This window comes from Crocuta crocuta, unplaced genomic scaffold (genome assembly GCF_008692635.1).
Source record: "Crocuta crocuta isolate KB4526 unplaced genomic scaffold, BGI_CrCroc_1.0 scaffold322, whole genome shotgun sequence".
Classification (NCBI taxonomy): Eukaryota; Metazoa; Chordata; class Mammalia; order Carnivora; family Hyaenidae; genus Crocuta; species Crocuta crocuta.
The window spans coordinates 1,921,031-1,942,070 of NW_027532592.1; the positions used below are offsets into that span (position 1 = coordinate 1,921,031).

The following is a 21,040-nucleotide window of genomic DNA, read 5'->3' on the forward strand; positions in this document are numbered from 1 at the left end:
TGCCATGTAGTATTCCATGGTATAGATAAACCACATCTTCTTGATCCATTCATCATGCTCAGCCCGGTTTAAACCAACAGAACTGAAAATGAATCTACTGATTTGTGTAACCAGTGTCTGCAAGTAGATAATATGGCTGCATCTAGATGTTCAGATGGTATTATTAGACCTCTTCCTCCCCCATGCCCAAATCCTGTGTTTCTGTCTCTTTCATCACTTCTGGGTTTGTCTGCATTGGCTTCCAGAGTGCAGAGAAGGTGCTGGCAGTCTTGGGTACACATTGTCCTTAATGGTCCTCATTTCCTGGGACCGGAGCTGATGTATTGCATGATGGGGAAGTGCTGGGCCACTTGGCTGTTCTTGGACCAGTCAGTGTCATGGAGTAGTCAGATTAACCAGGTGGTCATGGGGGTCTGGAGAGAGGCCCATAGAGTCAGTCTCATCCATACAACATGGAACAAGTTCCAGAAGGGAAAGAGACTTTCAGAGGCAGAAGATTGTGGGGAACTGCTGACTGGGAGAGTCGGACAAGAGGCTTCTTTTGAAAGAACAGTGGGAGATGCAATTGGAAAGACGAGGTAGAGGTAGTGAGGGTGTCTTCCCTTTCCTAGAGGAATAGGAGAGACCCTGAGCGGGTGGTTCTCACTGAGTCAGGTCAGGAGTCCCTCCTAAAATGTACAGATTTTGAACCTGGATTGCCTGGGCTTGAATTCTGGCCCTGCCACTTAACCAGGGATGTGACCGTGGGCAAGCCAGTGGTGCTTACCTCATCTCTAAAAGGAGGCGTTCAGTGTGTCTATTCCGTATGGTCACTATGAGGCTTACATTAGTCAACGAATATAAATCAGAGCTGTGGTTGGCAGGTGGCAAGTTGCTCAATAAATGTTATTTAGTATTATTTTTATTAATATTACTGGAACTTAAAGTTGTGGCTTCACTCAGGACAGAAGGAGGCGAAGCATCCCTATCAGTGCATCCCCTTTCACTCCCCAAAGGCAGAGTCCACGGGCTCAGGGTTACAGGGACCGGGAGATTGCGACACCCCGAGTCATGAGCTGCTCTCGTGCCCCCCCCTTATCTTCTGTTTCCCCTTGAGCTTTTTCATTTTACAAGAAACATTGTATCACAGACTGTGTGTCTGGTCAGAAAGCAAGACTCAGAGACTTTCAGAGGGTTGAAATCCTGTTCTGTAGAAGGGTGCTGTCCGGGAGATCCTCCCACAGCGGTGAAAACGGCCCACGTGTGCTGTGTGTGGCTTCCACGTGGACTGGCTGGCCGAGCTCTAGAGCAGGCCAGGGGCCTCTTCCGTGTCCTGCAAGCCAAGGATGGTTTCTGGGTATTTAAAGGGCTGCCACAGAAACATACGTAGTAAAACCTAAAAATCTGACCTTTCGGAGCCAGGATGCCAACCTGTCCTAGACAACGTGTGCTTTAGACCACAGCGCAGTTATGCTCGAGGTCAGTGAAAAAGTGACATGGGAAGCCCTGTCCATTTGGGCATTATGGAATCTATTTTAAATTTGTGTCATCAACCCAGAGCTCTCTTCTAAACTCAGACCTGAAACATCCCATCACGTAATTGACATCTCCACTTGAACTTGATAGACGTGCAAACTGTGCTTTTTGTCCATAGCCCACCTCCTGTTTTCCTTTCTAAGTGTGCTCCACCCTCAGCTCATTTGTATCCACTTCGGTAGGTAGCGATGCGTCCGTCCACGGATTCGGGTCAGGTGGTAGGATCATCGCTCTCTTTGTCCCCTGAAACCCGAGTCCAGTCTGTCTGGAAATCCTGTCGATTCTGCCTCCGAGATCGCTTTTCACCATGTCTCTTCCTGCCACCCTGTTCTTGCTGCCACCTGTCCCTGTACACCTCGACACAGCAGCCTGGGTGATCCTTTTCAGACATAACCCGGCCACGTCCTTCCTCGGCTCAGAATTCTGTAGTGGCTCCTGACTGCATCCGGAGTGCGAGCCAAACGTCCTTCCAGCGAGTGATCATAACTGATCTGGCCCCAGTTAGTCTCCAGTCTCCTCTCCCACGGAATGTCCCTCATTCATTCTTCATTTTTTAAAAAGTTTATTTATTTTGAGAGAAAGAGAGAGAGACAGGATGAGTGGGCGAGGGGCAGAGAAAGAGGGAGGCAGAGATCCCAAGCAGAGCCCCATGTAGGGCTTGAACTTACTAAACTGTGAGACCATGACCTGAGCTGAAACCAGGAGTCTGACGTTCACCCGACTGAGCCACCCAGACGCCCCATATATTCATTTTTTATTGAGCTTATCATCCTCTCTGGAATGTGAGCACCACAAAAAGAAGGCTCCTTGTCTGTTGAATTCACCAAGCATCTAGAACAGTGCTGGTCACATAGTAGGAGCTCAGTTAGTGTTTGTTGGCTGACTTGAGTGGATGAGGCTAACTTTACCTTAATTCCAAAACTCTATGGGAATAATTCCAGCACGTACAGTCCAGTTTCATAGGAATATAGAGGTAAAAATCCTAAATAAAATACTAGCAGATTAAAAGCAGTAATACATAAGACGAAGAGCACATTTTGACCAAGTTAATTTTAGAAAAGGAATGTGAGGTTTAACACGATATAATCACTTTGATTCGCCTCACTAGCAGGGTAAAGGAGGACAGGCATAGGATCGTCTCAATAAACAGAGAAACGGCTTTTGATAAAATGTATCTATTCACGATTAAAATTTACAGCAGGCTAGGAGTGGAAGGGAAGATGATCTTTTATTAAAAAAAAAAAAGCTATATGATACCCAGTGTATAACACTGAAAACTTTTGCTCTGAGTTCAGGAATGACTTGGGAGCCCTCTGAAATTACTTCAGCCAGAGCCTAGCCCGAGTGGTAATCCAGGAAAAAAGAAAAACCGTATATAGATTAGAAAGGAAGAAACAAAACTGTTCTCAGCAGATGATATAATTGTGAGTGTAGAAAAGTCAAAGGAAATCTACAGGTAGCAATATTAATCAACGAGTTTCATAAATTGCTGGAAAAAATTCCTTTTCTCACCTGCCTGCCTTGGCTCGGCTCTCCAGGCTGCCGCACCGGTGAGCGGTGGTGAGAACGGGCAGCCTTGTCTTGTTCTGATCTTAGAAATCTTTCAGACTCTAGGGGCGTCTGGGTGGCTTAGTCGGTTGAGCGTCCGACTTTCGCTTGGGTCATGATCTCGCGGTTCGTGGGTTCGAGCCCCGCGTCGGGCTCTGTGCTGACTGCCAGCTCAGAGCCTGGAGCCTGTTTCAGTCTGTGACTCCCTCTCTCTCTGACCCTCCCCTGCTCACGCTGTCTCTCTCTCTCCCAGAAATAAATAAAAATAAAAATAAATTAAAAAAAAAGAAATCTTTCAGACTCTTGCCACTAAGTATGACGTTAGCTGTAGCTTTTCATAGACGTTCTCTGTCAGGTTGAGGACATTTCCTTCTTCTCCTGGTTTGTTGAGTGTTTTTAATGTGAAGAGTGTTTTACCGTATCCAGTGCTTTTTCTGCATTCATCGAGGTGGACGTGTGATTTCGTTTTTTACTATCTCCTTACACCGTATTACTTAAGATTGATTTTCATGTGTGGATCCAACCTTACCCACTAGGCCGTAGTACATAATCCTTTTTCTGTATTGCTGGATTTAGTTTGCTAGTATGTTGTTGATGGTTTTCTATCTATACTCATAAGAAATATTGGTCTGTAGTCTTCTCATGATGTCTTTGTGGTTTTAGTATCAGGGTAATTAATACTGGTCTTCAGGGAAGAGTTGTTTTTTGTTTTGTTTTGTTTTACAAATGATTGGTGTCAGTTCTTTTTTCTGTTTAATTTTTTAATGTTTATTTTTTATTCTTGAGAAAGAGAGAAAGAGAGTGTGCGCGCAGGGCAGGGGCAGAGAGAGAGGGAGAGAGAATCCAAAGCAAGCTGCACACTGTCAGCATGGATCCCAGAACCCACCATGGGGCTTGAACCCACAAACCGTGAGATCATGACCTGAGGCTAAGTCAGGCACTTAACCGACTGAGTCATCTAGACACCCCTGGGCGTTTTTTCTTTTTTTTCTTTTTTTTAATTAAAAAAATGTTTATTTATTTTTGAGAGACAGAGCACAAGAAGGGGAGAGGCAGAGAGAGGGAGACACAGAATCTGAAGCAGGCTCCAGGCTCTGAGCTGTCAGCACAGAGCCCAACGCAGGGCTCGCACTCACGAACCTCAAGACCATGACCTGAGCTGAAGTCAGATGCTTAACCAACTGAGCCCCCCAGGCATCCCAGACATTTCTTTTTTTAAACCCAGTTTGATAATCTCTCCTTTTTAAGTATAGAGCTCAGTTCATTGACATTTAAAGTAATGAAAATAAGGTCAGGCTTGAGTCTGCCATCTTGCTGTTTCTTTTCTATTTTTCCCATGTTTTTTCTTTCCCTGTCCTTTCTTTCCTGTCATCTTTTCATTTAACTATTTGTTAGAATTTCAAAATTAACTTCTCCATTGGCTTTTTAGGTATGCCTCTTAGCATGTTTTATTTTTTATTTTATTTTTTTAAGTTTATTTATTTTGATAGAAAGGGAGAGAGATAGAGGGCGCACAGGGGAGGGGCAAAGAGAGAGAGAATGCATGTGCATGGAAGCAAGGGAGGGGCAGAGAGACTGGGAGAGAGAGAGAATCCCAAACAGACTCTGCACTATCAGTGCAGAGCTCAATGCAGGGCTCAAACCCATAAACCATGAGATCATGACCTGAACCAAAATCAAGAGTCTGACGCTCAACTGACTGAGCCACCCAAGGCGCACTACTTCTAACATATATTTTTTTAATATAATTTATTGTTAAGCTGGCTAACATACAGTGTGTAAAGCGTGCTCTTGGTTTTGGGGGTAGATTCCCATGATTCATTGCTTACATACAACACCCAGTACTCATCCCAACAAGTGCCCTCCTCAGTGCCCATCACCCATTTTCCCCTCCCCCTCCCCCTCCCCATCAACCCTCAGTTTGTTCTCTGTATTTAAGAGTCTCTTATGGTTTGCCTCCCTCCCTCTCCGGTTTCACTGTTTTTTTCCTCCCTTCCCTACCCCATGGTCTCTGTTAAGCTTCTCAAGTTCCACATAGCTAGCAGATTTTTTGATGTGAAGTCTGCTGACATTCACATCAGTGTTCTCCTTATGTAATTCATTGTTTTTCTATGACTGCTTTGTTTATTTATTTTTAGTGTTTATTTTTGAGAGAAGGAGAGACAGAGCATGACGGGGGGAGGCAGAGAGAGAGGGAGACACCAAATCCGAAGCAGGCTCCAGGCTCTGAGCTGTCAGCACAGAGCCTGACATGGGGCTCAAACCCACAGATTGTGAGATCATGACCTGAGCCAAAGTCGGATGCTTAATGGACTGAGCCACCCAGGCGTCCCTATTATTTTTTAAATGTTTGATAGAATTCATTAATGAGATCATCTGGGCCTGGGCTTTTCTTTGTGGGAAGTTTTTTGGTTATTAATTCAATCTCTCTACTTCCTATAGGTTTCCTAGGATTTTCTATTTCCTCTTAAGTCACTTTTGGTAATTTGTGTCTCCATTAGTTTCCTAAACCTGCCGTAACGAACTACTGCAAATCAAGTGGCTTAAACATCTGTTGTTCTCACAGCTCTGGAGGTTCAAAGTTCGAGATGAAGGTGTTGGTGGGCTTGGTTCTTGCAGAGACTGTGAGGGAGAATCTGCTGTGTATTTCTCTCCTGGCTTCTCTTCCTGGGCGTTCTGGGCTTGTAGGTGCTGCGCTCTGATCTCTGCCTCCATCTTTACGTGGCATGTGCCCCATGTGCTTGTCTATGTCCTCATTCACCTTTCTCTAAGGACACCAGTCATTCCAGATTAGGGGCTTACCTACTCCGGTCTGGCCTCATCTTAACTACTTATATCCATGGCAACCCAGTTTTCAGATAAGGTCACATTTTAAGGTATTAGCAGTTAGGACTTCAGCTTATGAATTTGGGGAGACAGAGTTCAGTCTGTAACAGTGTCTTTCTCAGAATTTGTCCATTTCATCTAGGTTATCATTTGTTGGCATACAGTTGGTCATAGTATTCCTTTATACTGCTGTTTATTTCTGTAGGGTTGGTAGCAATGTCCCTTCTTTCATTCCTGATATTAGAAATTGAGTTCTCTTTCTCTTTTTTTTTTGTCAGTCTCACTAAAAGTTTGTCAAGGTGGTTGATTTCTTCAAAGAAAGAAATTTGACCTCATTGATTTTCTCTATGTTTCTATTTTGTTTGATTTATTCACACTCTAGCCTGTTGTTGCTGAGCACAAAGCTGATATAAAAATCAGTTGCATTTCTATATACCAGCTACAGTGAGAAAATGAATTTTTTAAAAAAGAGACTATAATAGTGTAGAGAAAATCATGTACCTAAGAATAATAGTAGAAAAATGTGCAGTGTTTCTGTGAAGACAACTGTAAGATGTTATTGGGAGACCTTAAGGGAGACAAATAAATAGAAGAATCCACCATATTCATAGATTGAGGGGACTCAGTTTTGCTAAGATGTCAGCTTTCCTCAAGTTGATTTATAATCCTATATAATTCCAATCAAAATCTGAAAACAGGTTTTTGTTTGTTTTGGTTACAACCTGACAAGTTAATTCTGAAATATATATGGAAATGCAGAGGGCTGAGAATAACTGAGACATTCTTGCAGGAGAGGAAGGCAGAAAGATGCTCTTGGACATCGAGACACATGATTAAGTCAGTGCGTTACATTGGCAGTGGGACAGGAGCAGGCCAGTAGAACAGAATAAAGAGCCCAGAGTAGTTCCTGCCTGTGTGAACACATGACTTATGGGAAAGGGGCTTTTCAGGAGATGATGCTGCGCGGCTGGGTGTCCACATGGAGAGAAACGAAACTGGACTCCTACTTTGCATGATGTACAAAAATTAAGTTTAGGTGGATTACAGACCTGAATGTGAGAGGCAACAACAGTAGAGCTTTTAGAAGATGATGTGTACTTCATGGCCTAAGGGTTGAGAATGGCTTCTTTTTTCCCCGCACATTTATTATTTTTTTTCATTGTGGTATAATTGACATATAACCTTAGATTAGTTTCAGTATACAACATAATGATTTGATATTTGCATATACCGCAGTATATTGCAAAATAAGTCTAGGTAACATCCGTCACCATACCTGCTTGCAAATTCATTTTTCTTGTGATGAAAACTTTTAAGATCTTTTCGCAATTTTCAAATATGCAATACTTATGTACTATATAGTCACCAGGCTCTATAGGGAATGGCTTCTTTTTTTTTTTTTTTTTNCCCGGGAATGGCTTCTTAAAAGAGACACAGAAGGCATTAAATAAAGAAAAAGTGATGATTTGTATACATTTAAAATGGAGAATATCCGTTTATCAGAAGATACTATTTACAAAATGGAAAGGCCAGGTACAGAGTAAGCATTCTTTCTTTGTTTTTTAAGTTTTTTATTTTTTTAAATGTTTATTTTGGGGGAGGGGCAGAGAGAGAGGGAGAGAGACAGAATCCCAAGCAGGCTCTGCACTATCAGCACAGAGCCCAACTCCAGGCTCAAACTTCCGAACCGTGAGATCATGACCTGAGCTGAAATTGAGAATTGGACACTTAACTGACTGAACCACCCAGCCACCCCTTAAAATTTTTACTTTTCATTCAGTACAGTTAACACACAGCGTTCTATTAATTTCGGGCGTACAGTACGGTGATTCAGCACTTCCGTATGATACCCAGTGCTCATCACAGCAGATGGGCTCCTTAGTCCCCATCACCCATGTGACCATCGCCCCATCAGCCTCCCCTCTGGTGACCGGCAGTTTGTTCTTCATAGTTAAGAGTCTGTTTCTTAGCTTGTCTCTCTCTTTTTTCCTTTGCTTGTTTGTTTTGTTAAATTCTACATGAGTGAAATCATATGTAATTTGTCTTTCTCTGACTTATTTTGTTTAGCGTTATACTTTCTAGCTCCATCTATGTCGTTGCAAATTGCAAGTTTCATTCCTTCTTATGGCTGAATAATATTCCAGTGTGTGTGTGTGCGTATCTCACATCTTCTTTATCCATTCATCGATCAGTGGACACTTTGGCTCCTTCCATAATTTGGTTATTGTAAATAATGGTGCAATAAACATAGGGATACATGTATCCCTTTGAATTCATGTTTTTATATTTTGAGGGTAAATACCCAGTATAGTGTGATTACTGGATCATAGGGTGGTTCTATTTTAAACTTTTTGAGGAACCCCCATGACTGTTTCCCACAGTGGCTGCACCAGTTCACATTCCCACCAACTGTGCACGAGGCTTCCTTTTTCTCCACATCCTCGCCAATGCCTCTTGTCTTTTTGATTTTAGCCATTCTGACAGGTGCGAGGTGATATCTCACTGTGTTTTCAATTTGTATTTTTCTCATGATGAGTGATGTTGAGCACCTTACCATGTGTCTGTTGGCCATCTGGATGTCTTTGGAGAAATGTCTGTTAATATCTTATTCCCGTTTTTTAACTGCATTCTTTTGTGGGTTTTTTTGTTTTGTTTTTTTGGGGTTTTTTTTGTAGATGTTGGATACTAACCCTTTATTGGATATGTCATTTGCAAGTATCTTCTTCCATTTAGTAGGTTGCCTTTTAGTTGTGTTGGTTGTTTCCTTCACTGTGCAGAAGCTTTTTATTTTGACGCAGACGCAATAGTTCATTTTTGCTTTTATTTCCCTTGTCTCGGGAGATAGATCTGGAGAAAGGTTAACTATGGCTGATGTCAGAGACTTTATTGCCTGCACTCTCTTCTAAGATTTATGGTTTCAGGTCTCACATTTAACTCTTTAATCCATTTTTGAGTGTATTTTTGTGCATGGTGTAAAAAGTGGTCCAGACTCATTCTTTTGCATGTCTCTGTCCAGTTTTCCCAACACCATTTGCTGAAGGCACTGTCTTTATTCCTTTGGATATTCTTTCCTCCTTTGCCAAGGATTAATTGACCATATACTTGTGGGTTTATATCTGGGTTTCCTATTGTCTTCTGATCTAAGTGTCTGGTTTTGTGCCAATACCATACTGTCTTGATAACTACAGCTTTGTAATAACAGTTTGAAGTTTGGAATCATGATGCCTCCAGCTTTGCTTTGCTTTTTCAGGATCTCTTTGGCTATTTGGGGTCTCTTGTGGTTCCATACACATTTTAGGATTGTTAGTTCCAGTTCTGTGAAAAATGCTTCTGGTATTTTATAGGAATTCCATTAAATGTGTAGATTGCTTTGGATAGCATAGACATTTGAACAATATTTGTTCTTCCGATCCATGAGCATGGAATGTCTTTCTGTTTCTTTGTGTCTTCTTTAATTTCTTTCATTTGTGTTTTATAGTTTCCAGGGTACAGGTCTTTCCCCTCTTTGGTTAAGTTTATTCATAGGTATTTTATTTTATTTTTGGGGGATTGTTTTCTTAATATCTCTTTCTGCTGTTTCATTATTGGTGGATACAAATGCAACAGATTTCTGTACATTAATTTCTGTCCTGTGACTCTACTGAATTTATTTATCAGTTGTAGCAGTTTTTAATTTTTTTTTGATGTTTTATTTATTTCTGAGAGAGAGACAGCGTGAGCAGGGGAGGGGCAGAGAGAGAAGGAGACAGAGAATCTGAAGCAGGCTCCAGGCTCTGAGTTGGCTGTCAGCACAGAGCCTGATGCGGGGCTTGAACCCACGAACCATGAGATCATGACCTGAGCTGAAGCCGGATGCTTAGCTGACTGAGCCACCCAGGCGCCCCATTTCTAGCCGTTTTTGATGGGAGTCTTTTGGGATTGATAGATATAAATCAAAAGTTTTACTTCTTCCTTACTGATTTGGATACCTTTTCGTTTCTTTTTCTTGTCTGATTGCTGTGCCTGGCACTTCTGGTACTATGTTGAATAAAATTTTGAGAGTGGACACTCCTCTCTTGTTCTTGACCCTCTCGGCTTTTCCCTCTTAAGGATCATGTTAGCTGTAGGTTTTCATATGTGGCCCTTGGTATGTTGAGGGATGTTCCCTCTTGACCCACTTTATGAGGATGTTTATCATGAATGGATGTTGTACTTTATCAAGTTCTTTTTCTTCATCTGTTGAAATGATCCAACAGTTTTTACTCTTCCTCTTACTGATGTAATGTATCTTGTTGATTGATTTGTGAATATTGAGCCGCCCTTGATCCTGGGAATAAATCCCACCTGATCCTGGTAAATTTGACTTTTTAAATGTGCTTATGGACTCAGTTTGCTGGTGTTTTGTTGATGGTTTTGCATCCATGTCCATCAGCGCTATTGGCCTATGGTTCTTTTCTTGGGAGGGTAGTGTCTTTATCTGGCTTTGGTGTCCTGGTGACACTGGCCTCAGAATGAGCTTGGAAGTTTCTCTTCTCTTTTGGATAACTTGAGAAGAGGTATTTGGTAGAATTCACCTGTGAAGCTCTCTGGTCCTGGGCTTTCGTTTGTTGGGAGTTTTTTTGTTTTGTTTTTTGTTTTGTTTTTACTGATTCAGTCTCCTTGCTGGTAATTAGTCTGTCCAAATTTTGTTTCTTCCTGCTTTAGTTTTGGTAGTTTATGTGTTTCTAGGAATTTATCTATTTCTTCCAGGTTGTCCAATTTGTTGGCATGTAGTGTTTCATAATATTCTCCTACAATTGTATTTCTGTGGTGTTGGCTATTTCTCCTCATTCTCTTGTGGTTTTGTTTCAATCTTTTCTCTCTTTTTTTTTCTTTGATGATTCTGGCTATCTGGCTGGTTTATCAATTTTGTTGATCTTTTCAAAGAAAGAGTTCCTGGTTTCATTGATCTGTTCTATTGTTTTTAGTTTCTAGATCATTTATTTCCGTTCTAAATTTTTTTAAGTTTGTTTATTTTGAGAGAGAATGGGAGAAAGAAGGGGAGAGAGAGAATCCCAAGCAGGCTCCACGCTGTTAGTGTGTATAAATGTGCTTATGAACACATCTTGAAATTTCAGGGAATCGACATAGGGATCAGAATTAGAAAGGCTAATTTTGAAGGAATAGGACCATTTGGTTGGGTGACAATGAAGAAGTAGACCCCGGCATATTAAAAACAGCATATGATGGTAGGAAGGCAGAAGGAGCACATGTTGGTGTAAATATCAAATATGATCAAGCTAATGAGGGTTAGTGCTATCTGAAAGTTCCTCTCAAGATTATTAAGTAAGGGATTATGGCTTCTTCAAATAGATGGAATGTTCTTCGTAAACAGTGATACATTCCTTGGTTTTACATGTCAGTAATGGTCCCTTAAGATGTGTTTCTTTTTCTTTTTGTTTTTTTAGACAACAGATTTTCTTTTTTTGAAGTTCATCTGTTCTGAGAGAGAGAGGGAGAGAGTGAGCATGAGGGAGGGGCAGAGAGAGAGAGAGAGAGAAAATCCCAAGCAGGTTCCTGATGCAGGGCTCAGTCTCATGAACCATGAGATCATGACCTGAGCCAAAATGGAGTCGGATATTAAGACGTGTTTCTTTAACTCCTGAATTATTTTCTCAGGGGCTGTGTGTGCACGACGGCACCTGGAAGTCAGCAGTTTCTGGTTTTGGAGATCAGAGTAATTTGAAAAAACTACGAAAAGAGTCAAATCTGAAACCTGTCCCAATTGTTGGTCCAAAATTGAAAAGAAGGTATATTCACTCACAATCTGTTGTTTAGTATATCTGGTCTAAGTGTGTTGTTGCTGGTCTGATTATTAATAAAGTATGCTGCTAGAAAGACCTGAGACTGTTTTATAGTGAGTTCGAGATTGCCTTCATAGCTGTGTAAAGTATAATTAATGCAGTGTTCTAAGCTCAAGTGCTTTGTATATATTAATATATTTGGACTCAGGGAGAAAATAAATTTGTGCCTTTTCACTATCAAAATCAAACATCAGTTAAAGTTGATGCAATAAAACCACCATCTTAAAGCGTGACGATCTTGTGTGGATTATCCGTTAAGAGCCCTCTTCTGTGAAAACTTTATACGTGAGAATTCCAAACGTCTATTAGAGTCTGGCGGTTGAAATGAATCTCGTCTAGGGAAATTGGTGGGATCAAACATAGTTACACCCTGTGACGTGCCCTTGGTATGCTGTCCCTCTTGTCACGTGTTTGGTGTCAGTGTAGAGAACACAGGACAGATAGTGAAGGAAATTTTAATTAAGGGCAGATCTGTTATCGTCGTCGTTATTACTGCCCCAAGACATGTTGAATGTTTTGTTTTTTTACCTACTAAATAGTTTTATTTTTTATTTTTTATAGTTTATTGTCAAGTTGGTTTCCATACAACACCCAGTCATCCCCACAAGCGCCCTCCTCCATGCCCATCACCCCCCTTCCATTCCCCCCACCCCCATCAGCCCTCAGTTTGTTCTCAGTATTCAAGAGTCTCTCATGGTTTGCCTCCCTCCCTCTCCCCCACTGTTTTTTTCCCTTCCCCTCCCCGTGGTCCTCCGTTAACTTTCTCCTGTTCAGCTTATCAGTGCAAACATATGGTATCTGTTGTCCTCTGCCTGACGTATTTCACTCAGCATAACACCCTCAAGATCTATCCACATTGCTACACAAGGCCAGATTTCATTCTTTCTCATTGCCATGTAGTATTCCATCGTATAGATAAACCACACCTTCTTGATCCATTCATCTTAGGACACTTAGGCTCTTTCCATGTTTTAGCTATTGTGGAGAGTGCTGCTATGAACATCGGGGTACATGTGCTCCTATGCCTCAGCATTTCTGTATCCCTTGGGTAAATTCCTAGCAGTGCTATTGCTGGGTCATAGGGGAGTTCTACTGTTAGTTTCCTGAGGAACCTCCACACTGTTTTCCAGATGGGCTGCACCAGGTTACATTCCCACCAACAGTGCAGGAGGGTGCCCGTTTCTCCACATCCTCGCCAGCATCTCGAGTCTCCTGATTTGAAACGTTGAATGTTTTATTCACAAATTCACCAAATTAGCTGTCAGCGGAGAAAATGCACCATATTCACGAGTCTGTCTTGCAGGTGGCCGGTTTCTTACTGCCGAGAGCTCTGCAGCTATTCGGTCCCTTTCCTGGGAGCGGACGTGTCTGTGGTGAAGCGGACACAGCGCTACCTGCACGAGGAGCTAGAGCAGCCCCCCGTAAGTGTGCCCCGCTTCGTTGTTAACATGGGCACCGTGTTTGTCACAGCGCCCCAGCTGTGTCACGTCGGTTTTTCATGTTTCTAAAGCAAAACAGGAAGGCCCGCAAACGATGTTTCAGCTTCTGGAAGTGTACAGAAGGCACGAGGAGCGGATAGCCTCCCCTGCAGTTCAGCCCTGGCCCTTGTCAGCGAGACGGAACAGCAGCAGATTTGTCCGAAGTGCTGGGGTCGTGAGCCCCACCCACCCGTTTAGGGTTCTAGCTGCTAGAATTCCCTCTTGCCCGTGGACATGTCTGGGCTCTTCTGTCTTTGCCACCCCCCACCCCCACCCCCGGAGTGTCATCTTACTCCTTTCGGTGAGACTCCCACTTTTGAGGACAGTGTATCTCAATTAAAGGACTAGTTTCTCACTGAAGAGGTTGTGGGTAGACTCCATCCTATAATGTGTAATCACGACATTTAGCTACATTCTTGCGGACTTTTGTGTTCAGGCAGAGGAAGCCAATTACCATTTGCAATGATTTCTTTAAAAAACAGGCTCCCCATGTCTGGTTTCTGAACAGGCCTTTAGAACATAACACGTTCCTGAGTGGACAGTGCTTTTGCTCAGTATTGATGAGTGCAGAGGAAGTTACAAGTAGCTGACACGCTTGTGCCACCGAGTCTATGGATGCAGGGGTGACATCCTGACTCTCTGCCCCTCACCCAGGTCCAGTACGCTGCTTATGTGAACGTGGGAGGCCTCACCTCTGTTATTAAGCTGATGTTTGCGGGACTTTTCTTTTTATTCTTTGTGAAGTTTGGCATTGGAAGGCAACTCCTCATAAAAGTAAGTGAGATTTTAATGAAATTAGGTCTTTACTAGTATTTTCCTTGAGATTTGAAAAAGTGTCACTGAGGGCTTTTTGTTTTTTCCCTTAGTTCCCATGGCTCTTCTCCTTTGGTTATTTTTCAAAACAAGGCCCAACACAAAAACAGGTAACCCTTTCTTTTGTATACAGTTCTTTAAAATCATAATTTTCCTTAATTTGGTTTTACGTCTCAGTGCATTTACAGTAACAGATAACACTTGAGGGAGCACTGACTGGGTTCAGAGGTGCTTTTATATTCTTCACATAAATTACTTAGTCTTTTCAAACACTCCTTAAGGTAGATATTGTCTCCACTTTACAAATAAGGAAACTGAGGCACAGAGGCTAAGAACCTTGCCCAAGGCCCTACAGTGAATAAATAGCCAAACTGCAGTGAGATCCCATAGTGATCTCAAAAATGTTTAGTCTTCCATGTTTNCCGCACCTGCACACCATGGTATCCTCAGTGCATGAGGGCTTCATTTCCACCATGTGGTTGGCGGCCCCTGCGCCCAGTGAGGTCGTCAGCTTTGCCTGCTTGCGCCAGGCACCGCTGGGGGATGGGGGCCCTCACCTTGACTGATGCCCCCCCCACGCGTGCGTGCCTCCCCCCTTGCTAGAAAGTGCCATCTGCTGTTCCTGTTGCTTGTCATTAGCCATCTGCCCATCTCCTCACAGGGGTTTTCGCACGAGGTGCCGGCGCAACCCTGTGTCTGCGGGTGCCGGCCTCCTGCCTCGAGATGGAGCTGAGAACGCGTGCTGCGCGCCCCCGGTTCCTGTTCTCCGGCCCCGGCCCCACTCGCACCCTCGCCTTCTTTCCTCCCCTTCACCTCCGCTGCTGACTTCAGCTGTCGCTCGTGGGCTCTCCTGTAATTCTCCACTTGCCCCGCCACAGCGTCTTGCCCCGCGTCCCACACGCACCCTGTGTGCTCCCCTCGCTGGAGTCCGTGCCGGGCTTGTAACTGCCAAGTGGGCTGGATGCGCGGAGTCCTGCGTTCTGTTGTCTTTGACGTTATTGTCCTTCTTGAGATTCCGCTTCCCTTGGCTTCCGAGTCCACCGCTCTTCCAGGTGGCCGCTCTGTTCCTCTCCTCCTTCCCTGTACCCTGAGGTGTTGCCCACCCCCCGGGCTCCGCCCACCCCTCTCTCCCTGCGGCGGAGTCAGCAGGCCTCCTTCGGTCTGCGGGTTACACGCCCACGTGTGCTGGAACGTGATACCGAAAACTGACCGTGTCCGGATCTGAGCTTCTTTTCCCAAACTCTTCTCCTCTACTTCTCGTCTCAGTTGGTGCCGCTGTCACCTGCCCGGTCAGAGATGCAGGCGTCATTCTAGATTTTTCTCCAAACACGTCATACCCACCCCAGGAGGCTCTTACCCTCTCCCTTCTTCCTTTTTCCCTTCCTTCCCCCAACAGCACATAAAAGTTAGCATCTTAACCATTTTTAAGCGCTCAGTGGTGTCAAATCCATATTGTTATTCACATTCGTATTCTGCAAACGCGCGTGGACCTGCAAGCACATCCGTGCCGCCCACAGCCGCACCGCCCTCCATCCCCAAACCTTTTCCCTGCGAGACCGAACCTGTCCCCGTGGAGCAAGAGCGCGCCTCTCCTCCGTCCCAGCCCCTGGCGGCCTCCGTTCTACTCTCTGTCTCAGTGTGACCGTTCTCGGTGCCTCGTACGGGTGGAGTCACACGTGCCTGTCCCTCTGTGCCTGGCGTATTTCACCCAGGCCACCGCAGGTTCAGATTTCATTCCTCTTTAACCCTGAATAGTAGTTCATTTTCACTATCACACACCACACAGACACACATTCACACAGATACACACTCACAAGGACACACACATGCACATCCCCTACACACACACACACACCCATACACAAACCCCATACACATGCACACAGACACCACACACACACACAGACTTCCCCCACACCCTCTACACACCGACGCACACACCTACACACACATTCACTCACAAGAGACACACACATACACACCCATACACCTCCACACAGACACACTCACAAGAGACACACACATGCACAGCCCCTACACACACAATCCCATGCACAAACTCCCCATATGCTCTTTACACACATACACACACAGACAGCCCCCCCTACAGACGCGCGCGCACACACCCCGCACGCACACACCTTGTGCATACATACCACATTTCCCTTGGTCCATCCATGGACACTGAGGTTACTTCCACCTTTAGGCTACCGTGAATAATTCTGCTATGAACATGGGTTACAAATCTCTCTTCAGGATCCTCCTTTCGGTTCTCGGGGTAAATATCCCGAAGTGCAGTTGCTGGATCCTACGGAAATTCTACTTTTAATTTTTTGAGGAGCCACCAGGCCCTCTGCCAGCGCGCTGCCCACTGGGGGCCCGCGAACGCGCTGGTCGCCCCATCTCCTTGCCAGTGCTTGTGCCCCCATTTTTTTAAGTTCTAAAACCAGATGACCACGTTCTCCCGTCACCTGCACTCTAAGACACAGACCGCCTCCCGCGTGTCGTCTGAAACTGCCGTTCGGTGGTGCAGCCTCCGCCCAGGCGCCTGTGCCGCGCCCGCGCCCCTCACCATCACCCCCCTCCCCCGCGNGAGGGAGACGGCGCCGTTAGTAATCCAGCCCTTTGCTCTTTCCTCAGATCGACGGCTCCTCATTTACAATGAGGTTCTTTGGTCAAGGATACAGCCCCGGCTTTGGTCCCGAGAAGGGCAGACCAAATATCAGAATTTGTACTCAGGTGAAAGGACCAGGTATCTCGCATATGACGTAAGAGAGCTGGCGCGTTTACGTGGTCGGNCAGGCAGCATTAGGACAGTTTTTCTTCCAGCTTCATTACTTTAGAAATAAATTTGCATAAATTATTTAAATAATAATATATATTATTCTGTTAAAGGAAGGATTGAAATTATTATAATCTAATTTTATAGGCATATCCCTCCCCCTGATTTTCTTGTTAACTGTGATTTAATAATTCTGAGTTGCATATTTTAATATTAATAAGAAAAGGGGCTGGTTGATACGTATTCTCATACTCAAGGGGCATTATAAAGCAGTTTAATTATAACATAAAGCTGTGGGCCACGGTTTCTTTGGAGTCTTTGAACAGTCTGACATTGTAAAATGTGTGTGCCGTGTGCATTTTCCTGGGGAGGGTAAAGGCTTTTGATGGGTGGTTAAAAGGGTCTGTCGCCCAGAGAAGTTCAAGGACATTTGCTGTCGGTTTTACAGAGCTGTGCAGAGACACTCCTGCTTGGGAATTACAGCGTGATTCCAAGTGTAGCTTCCTTCCCCGCTGGCACATCCGCAGGCTCCATGCCACAGTCTCACTCAGGCCAGATGGCAAAGACGTCTCTGTCTTGCCCTCTTTTCAAACTCCCACCAGGCTTTTTAAGATAAATTGAATATATTTTTATTATATGACCGAACTGTAAAGCCTGAAGTCCCACCTGCTTAGAAACTTTTCTTAAAGTTACTCAGTTGTTTTTTCTTCAAGAAATTGAGTTTTTTTAAGTTTATGTATTTATTTTGAGAGAGCGTGAGCTTTAGTCATGGGGGTGGGGAGGAAAACAAGCCTAAGCAGGCCCCACATTGTCAGTATGGAGCCCGATGTGGAGCTTGAACCCCCGAACTGTGAGATCCTGACCTGAGCCAAAATCAAGAGTCAGACACTTAACTGACTGAGCCACCCGGGCGCCCCCTGAATCTTTTTCTTAGGTGAAGCTTAGGGTGTTAAGAGAGATACAAGGAATGAGGATGTCAGGCTTCAGGGCGGCGGGCACGAGCGTGGACCCACGGCAGCTGCCCGTGTGATCCTGGCTCAGCCACTGCCTCATTTTGAGTCTGTGCCTCAGTGTCGTCATCTGTGAAATGGGGATAAAAATAGCACTAACGTCATTTCATTGTTAGAATTGAGGTTAATAAAGTTAAAGCACTTGGTAACACTTCTTAACACCTACTAAGTACTGTATGGCTGTTAATTCGTATTTTTAAGTGAACAGAGTTTTGTTTTGTTTTGTTTTGTTTTTTGAGAAAATCCTACATACCTATAGTTAGATATCAAATCTACCATTTGAGTTTTGGGTGTTGTTGAATGTATTAATGTCTGTCTTCTGCAGAGGCCGGCTATGTGGCCACCCCCATAGCCATGGTCCAGGCAGCCATGACCCTGTTGAACGATGCCTCTGATCTTCCTAAGATGTGAGTCTGGTTTCCTTCTAATTCGAAGATGTCTTTTTCATCCGTGTCGTATTTTAGCTTGTTTTGATTCCATTTTCAGGCAGTTGGTCTGCACATAAGCACTCACCTTCCCTCTGATCCAAAGATGAAGGCAAATTAAAACTGTTAAGAAGGACAGTGTCTTAGTGACCTCTGAGAACAATGCAGAGATAAGTGAGAGGAGACAGAGGAGCATGAGAGTCACATAAGTTGACCTTAGTTCCTTGTAAAAATAGTTCAGATTCAGAGTGAGCTGCTCTATAAAGGTCCCTGTTGTTGAACAGGATTGTCAGGAACCTCCAGTCAGTGCCGATGACACCCGGCTGGCCGCGGGAGGCCCGGACACCAAGTGTGGACTGATTCATGGCAGCTTGGCCAGATGATTCTCCAGTGGTCTCTTGTTACAGAGCATTTAACTGTTGTGTAGAAGGAGGCCAGCTTTACACGCGAGCAGTAGGCCTTCAGGCTCAGAACCAAATAATGTAGCTACGACCTGAAACAATGTTAAGTAACAAACATTGTGTAAGGTGAAGTCTCATTAGATTTTTTCAAATAATTCTACAATTGACCTCCTGGGCAGTTGAAAATCCATGTATAACTTTTTAAAAAACTTCTTTTCTAATGTTTGTTTATTTTTGAGAGAGACAAGAGAGACAGAGTGTAAACAGGGGAGGCTCAGAGAGAGAGGGAGACACAGAATCCAAAGCAGGCTGTCTGTGCTGACAGCTCAGAGCCTGACATGGGGCTCAAAGTCACGAACCGTGAGATCATGACCTGAGTCGAGGTCAATGCAAAACTGACTGAGCCACTCAGGTGCCCCATCCATGTGTAACTTTAAACTACCCCCCTAAACTTAACTAGTAGCTTACTGTTGACATACATATTGTATACTATATTCTTAAAAGAAAGTAAGCCAAGGAAAAGAAAATGTTAAGCAAATCATAAGAGAAAATACATTTTTAGTATGTACTGTAAAAACATCATGTGTAAGTGAGCCCATGTAGTTCAAACCCATTATTCAAGCATCAACTCTATACCCTTTGAAAATATTTAGTGTTTTATAAATGTTAGTCATTATATTTCTTGTTTTAATTTTTTTAATTTATTTTTGAGTGAGAGAGAGCAAGCAGGGGAGGGGCAGAGAGAGAGGGAGACAGAATCCGAAGCTCCAGGCTCCATGCTGCCAGCACAGAGCCCGACGTGGGGCCTGAACTCATGACCTTTGAGATCATGACCTGAGAAGTCAGAACTTAACCGACTGAGCCATCCGGCGCCCTGTGTTAATCATTATATTTAAAGAACTTTTTCATCCACTTAAAGCCTTATTTATGCTTTCATAATAATTTATTGCCTGAATTTATTTCACTCCGGTCCTTTTTCTATCCTCCTGACTCCAAGGACTTATGAACAGCAGGAGTCCTTTGGGTTGATTGCCCTCACTGTTCCTGGAGCACAGAGCAGTGACCTGGGGGCTGAGTCACTCTGGGCCAGTGTGCTGGGCACTGGGAGCACAGGGCAGTGACGTGGGGGCTGGGCCAGGCTGGGCGGGTGTGCTGGGCGCTGGGAGCACAGGGCAGTGACGTGGGGGCTGCGCCAGGCTGGGCGGGTGTGCTGGGGCCCTGGTGTCTTCCTGATCTTGTAGCTCCTTTGTTCATTGGCTCATTTTCAGAATGGAACCCAGACTTGTCATGATAGATGAACCGTTCTCGTGAGGGCTGCTGGCTTGAATGCTGCCGCCCCAGCAGATCATGCCAGCAGAGAGGCAGGGGGACCAGCGCTGTGCGCCGTCTCACCTGTTCTTGTCTTGCAGGGGTGGAGTCTTCACGCCTGGAGCAGCCTTCTTCAGGACGAAGCTGATTGACAGACTCAACCAGCGTGGCATCGAATTTAGTGTCATCAGCAGCTCTGAAGTCTAATTTGAAAAATTAACCAAAGACGTAACATGCATGAATACATGGCTTTTTATTTGAAATTTTAAATGTGATAAGCCTGTCTGACCATACGTGAAGAAGAGTGTCCTATCTGAAATATGTACACATTAAAGGCAGGAAATTGTAGTAGCTGTCCCTAAATTTCAAATCTTTGCTGATTTTGTGATTTTATTGCTTGTGAAGCAGAGCTAATATTTACTTTTTCAATGAAGAACTCATGGTGTGTGTTTTTAAGTGAGCTGGAGGTTTGGGGGGGGCTTCTCGGTGAGGCACAAGCTGGTGTTCATGTACAGTAGTAACTGCTACTCTCCTGGCCTTGATCTTGAGTGGGATCTCCCCTTCTAATGAGTTTCTCTACATAGTTTGGGCCTCTACCAAAGGAAAACACTTTTTGCTATTTTAGCCTCGTTTGTCACCGATCTACACTAACTGATTTTTTCACACTTACCTAAGTTAAATAATAAAGGAGTGTCACTTGAATAGTGGTTCTGTGTTTGGCCCGAAGTATTTGAGGTGGTGGTGGAAACGGGCCCATTCGTGCTCTCCCCTGCGCACCTGTAACTGGGCCGCCGCACTTTCGCGTGCTTTCTCCGGGTCTGCACCAGTGACTGGTTTTATGGCCCTCGCTGCTAAGTTTCTGTCCATTTCCACTGCCTAACCAGGATTTTCCTCCTGTTTATTTATTTATTTATTTATTTTTACAAATAGTTTATTGTCAAATTAGTTTCCACATAACACTCAGTGCTCATCCCCACAAGTGTCCTCCTCCATGCCCATCCCCCCTCCCCCCCACATCCATCAGTCCTCAGTTTTTGTCAGCATTCAAGAGTCTCTCATGGTTTGCCTCTCTCCCTTTCTCCCATCATTTACCCCCTTCTTCTCCCCCTTGT

At 44.3% G+C, this 21,040-nt stretch overlaps 1 protein-coding gene across 3 annotated transcripts in view; it reads left to right on the forward strand.

The window, feature by feature from the left end:
• The window catches only part of SCCPDH (saccharopine dehydrogenase (putative)), a 38,314-nt gene extending 18,038 nt beyond the window's left edge, over window positions 1-20,276 (forward strand). The window contains exons 5-11 of one of the 3 annotated variants that reach the window (XM_077779895.1): window positions 11,527-11,657; window positions 13,015-13,132; window positions 13,844-13,963; window positions 14,056-14,112; window positions 16,643-16,754; window positions 18,120-18,201; window positions 20,030-20,276. In XM_077779895.1, the coding sequence (XP_077636021.1) occupies window positions 11,527-11,657; window positions 13,015-13,132; window positions 13,844-13,963; window positions 14,056-14,112; window positions 16,643-16,754; window positions 18,120-18,201; window positions 20,030-20,135 (726 nt within the window). In that variant the 3' untranslated portion in view covers window positions 20,136-20,276. Of the gene's footprint in view, window positions 1-11,526; window positions 11,658-13,014; window positions 13,133-13,843; window positions 13,964-14,055; window positions 14,113-16,642; window positions 16,771-18,119; window positions 18,202-20,029 lie in introns of all 3 variants that reach the window. The other 2 variants (XM_077779898.1, XM_077779896.1) reach the window with 2 other exon arrangements.
• The last annotated feature ends 764 nt before the right edge of the window (window positions 20,277-21,040 follow it).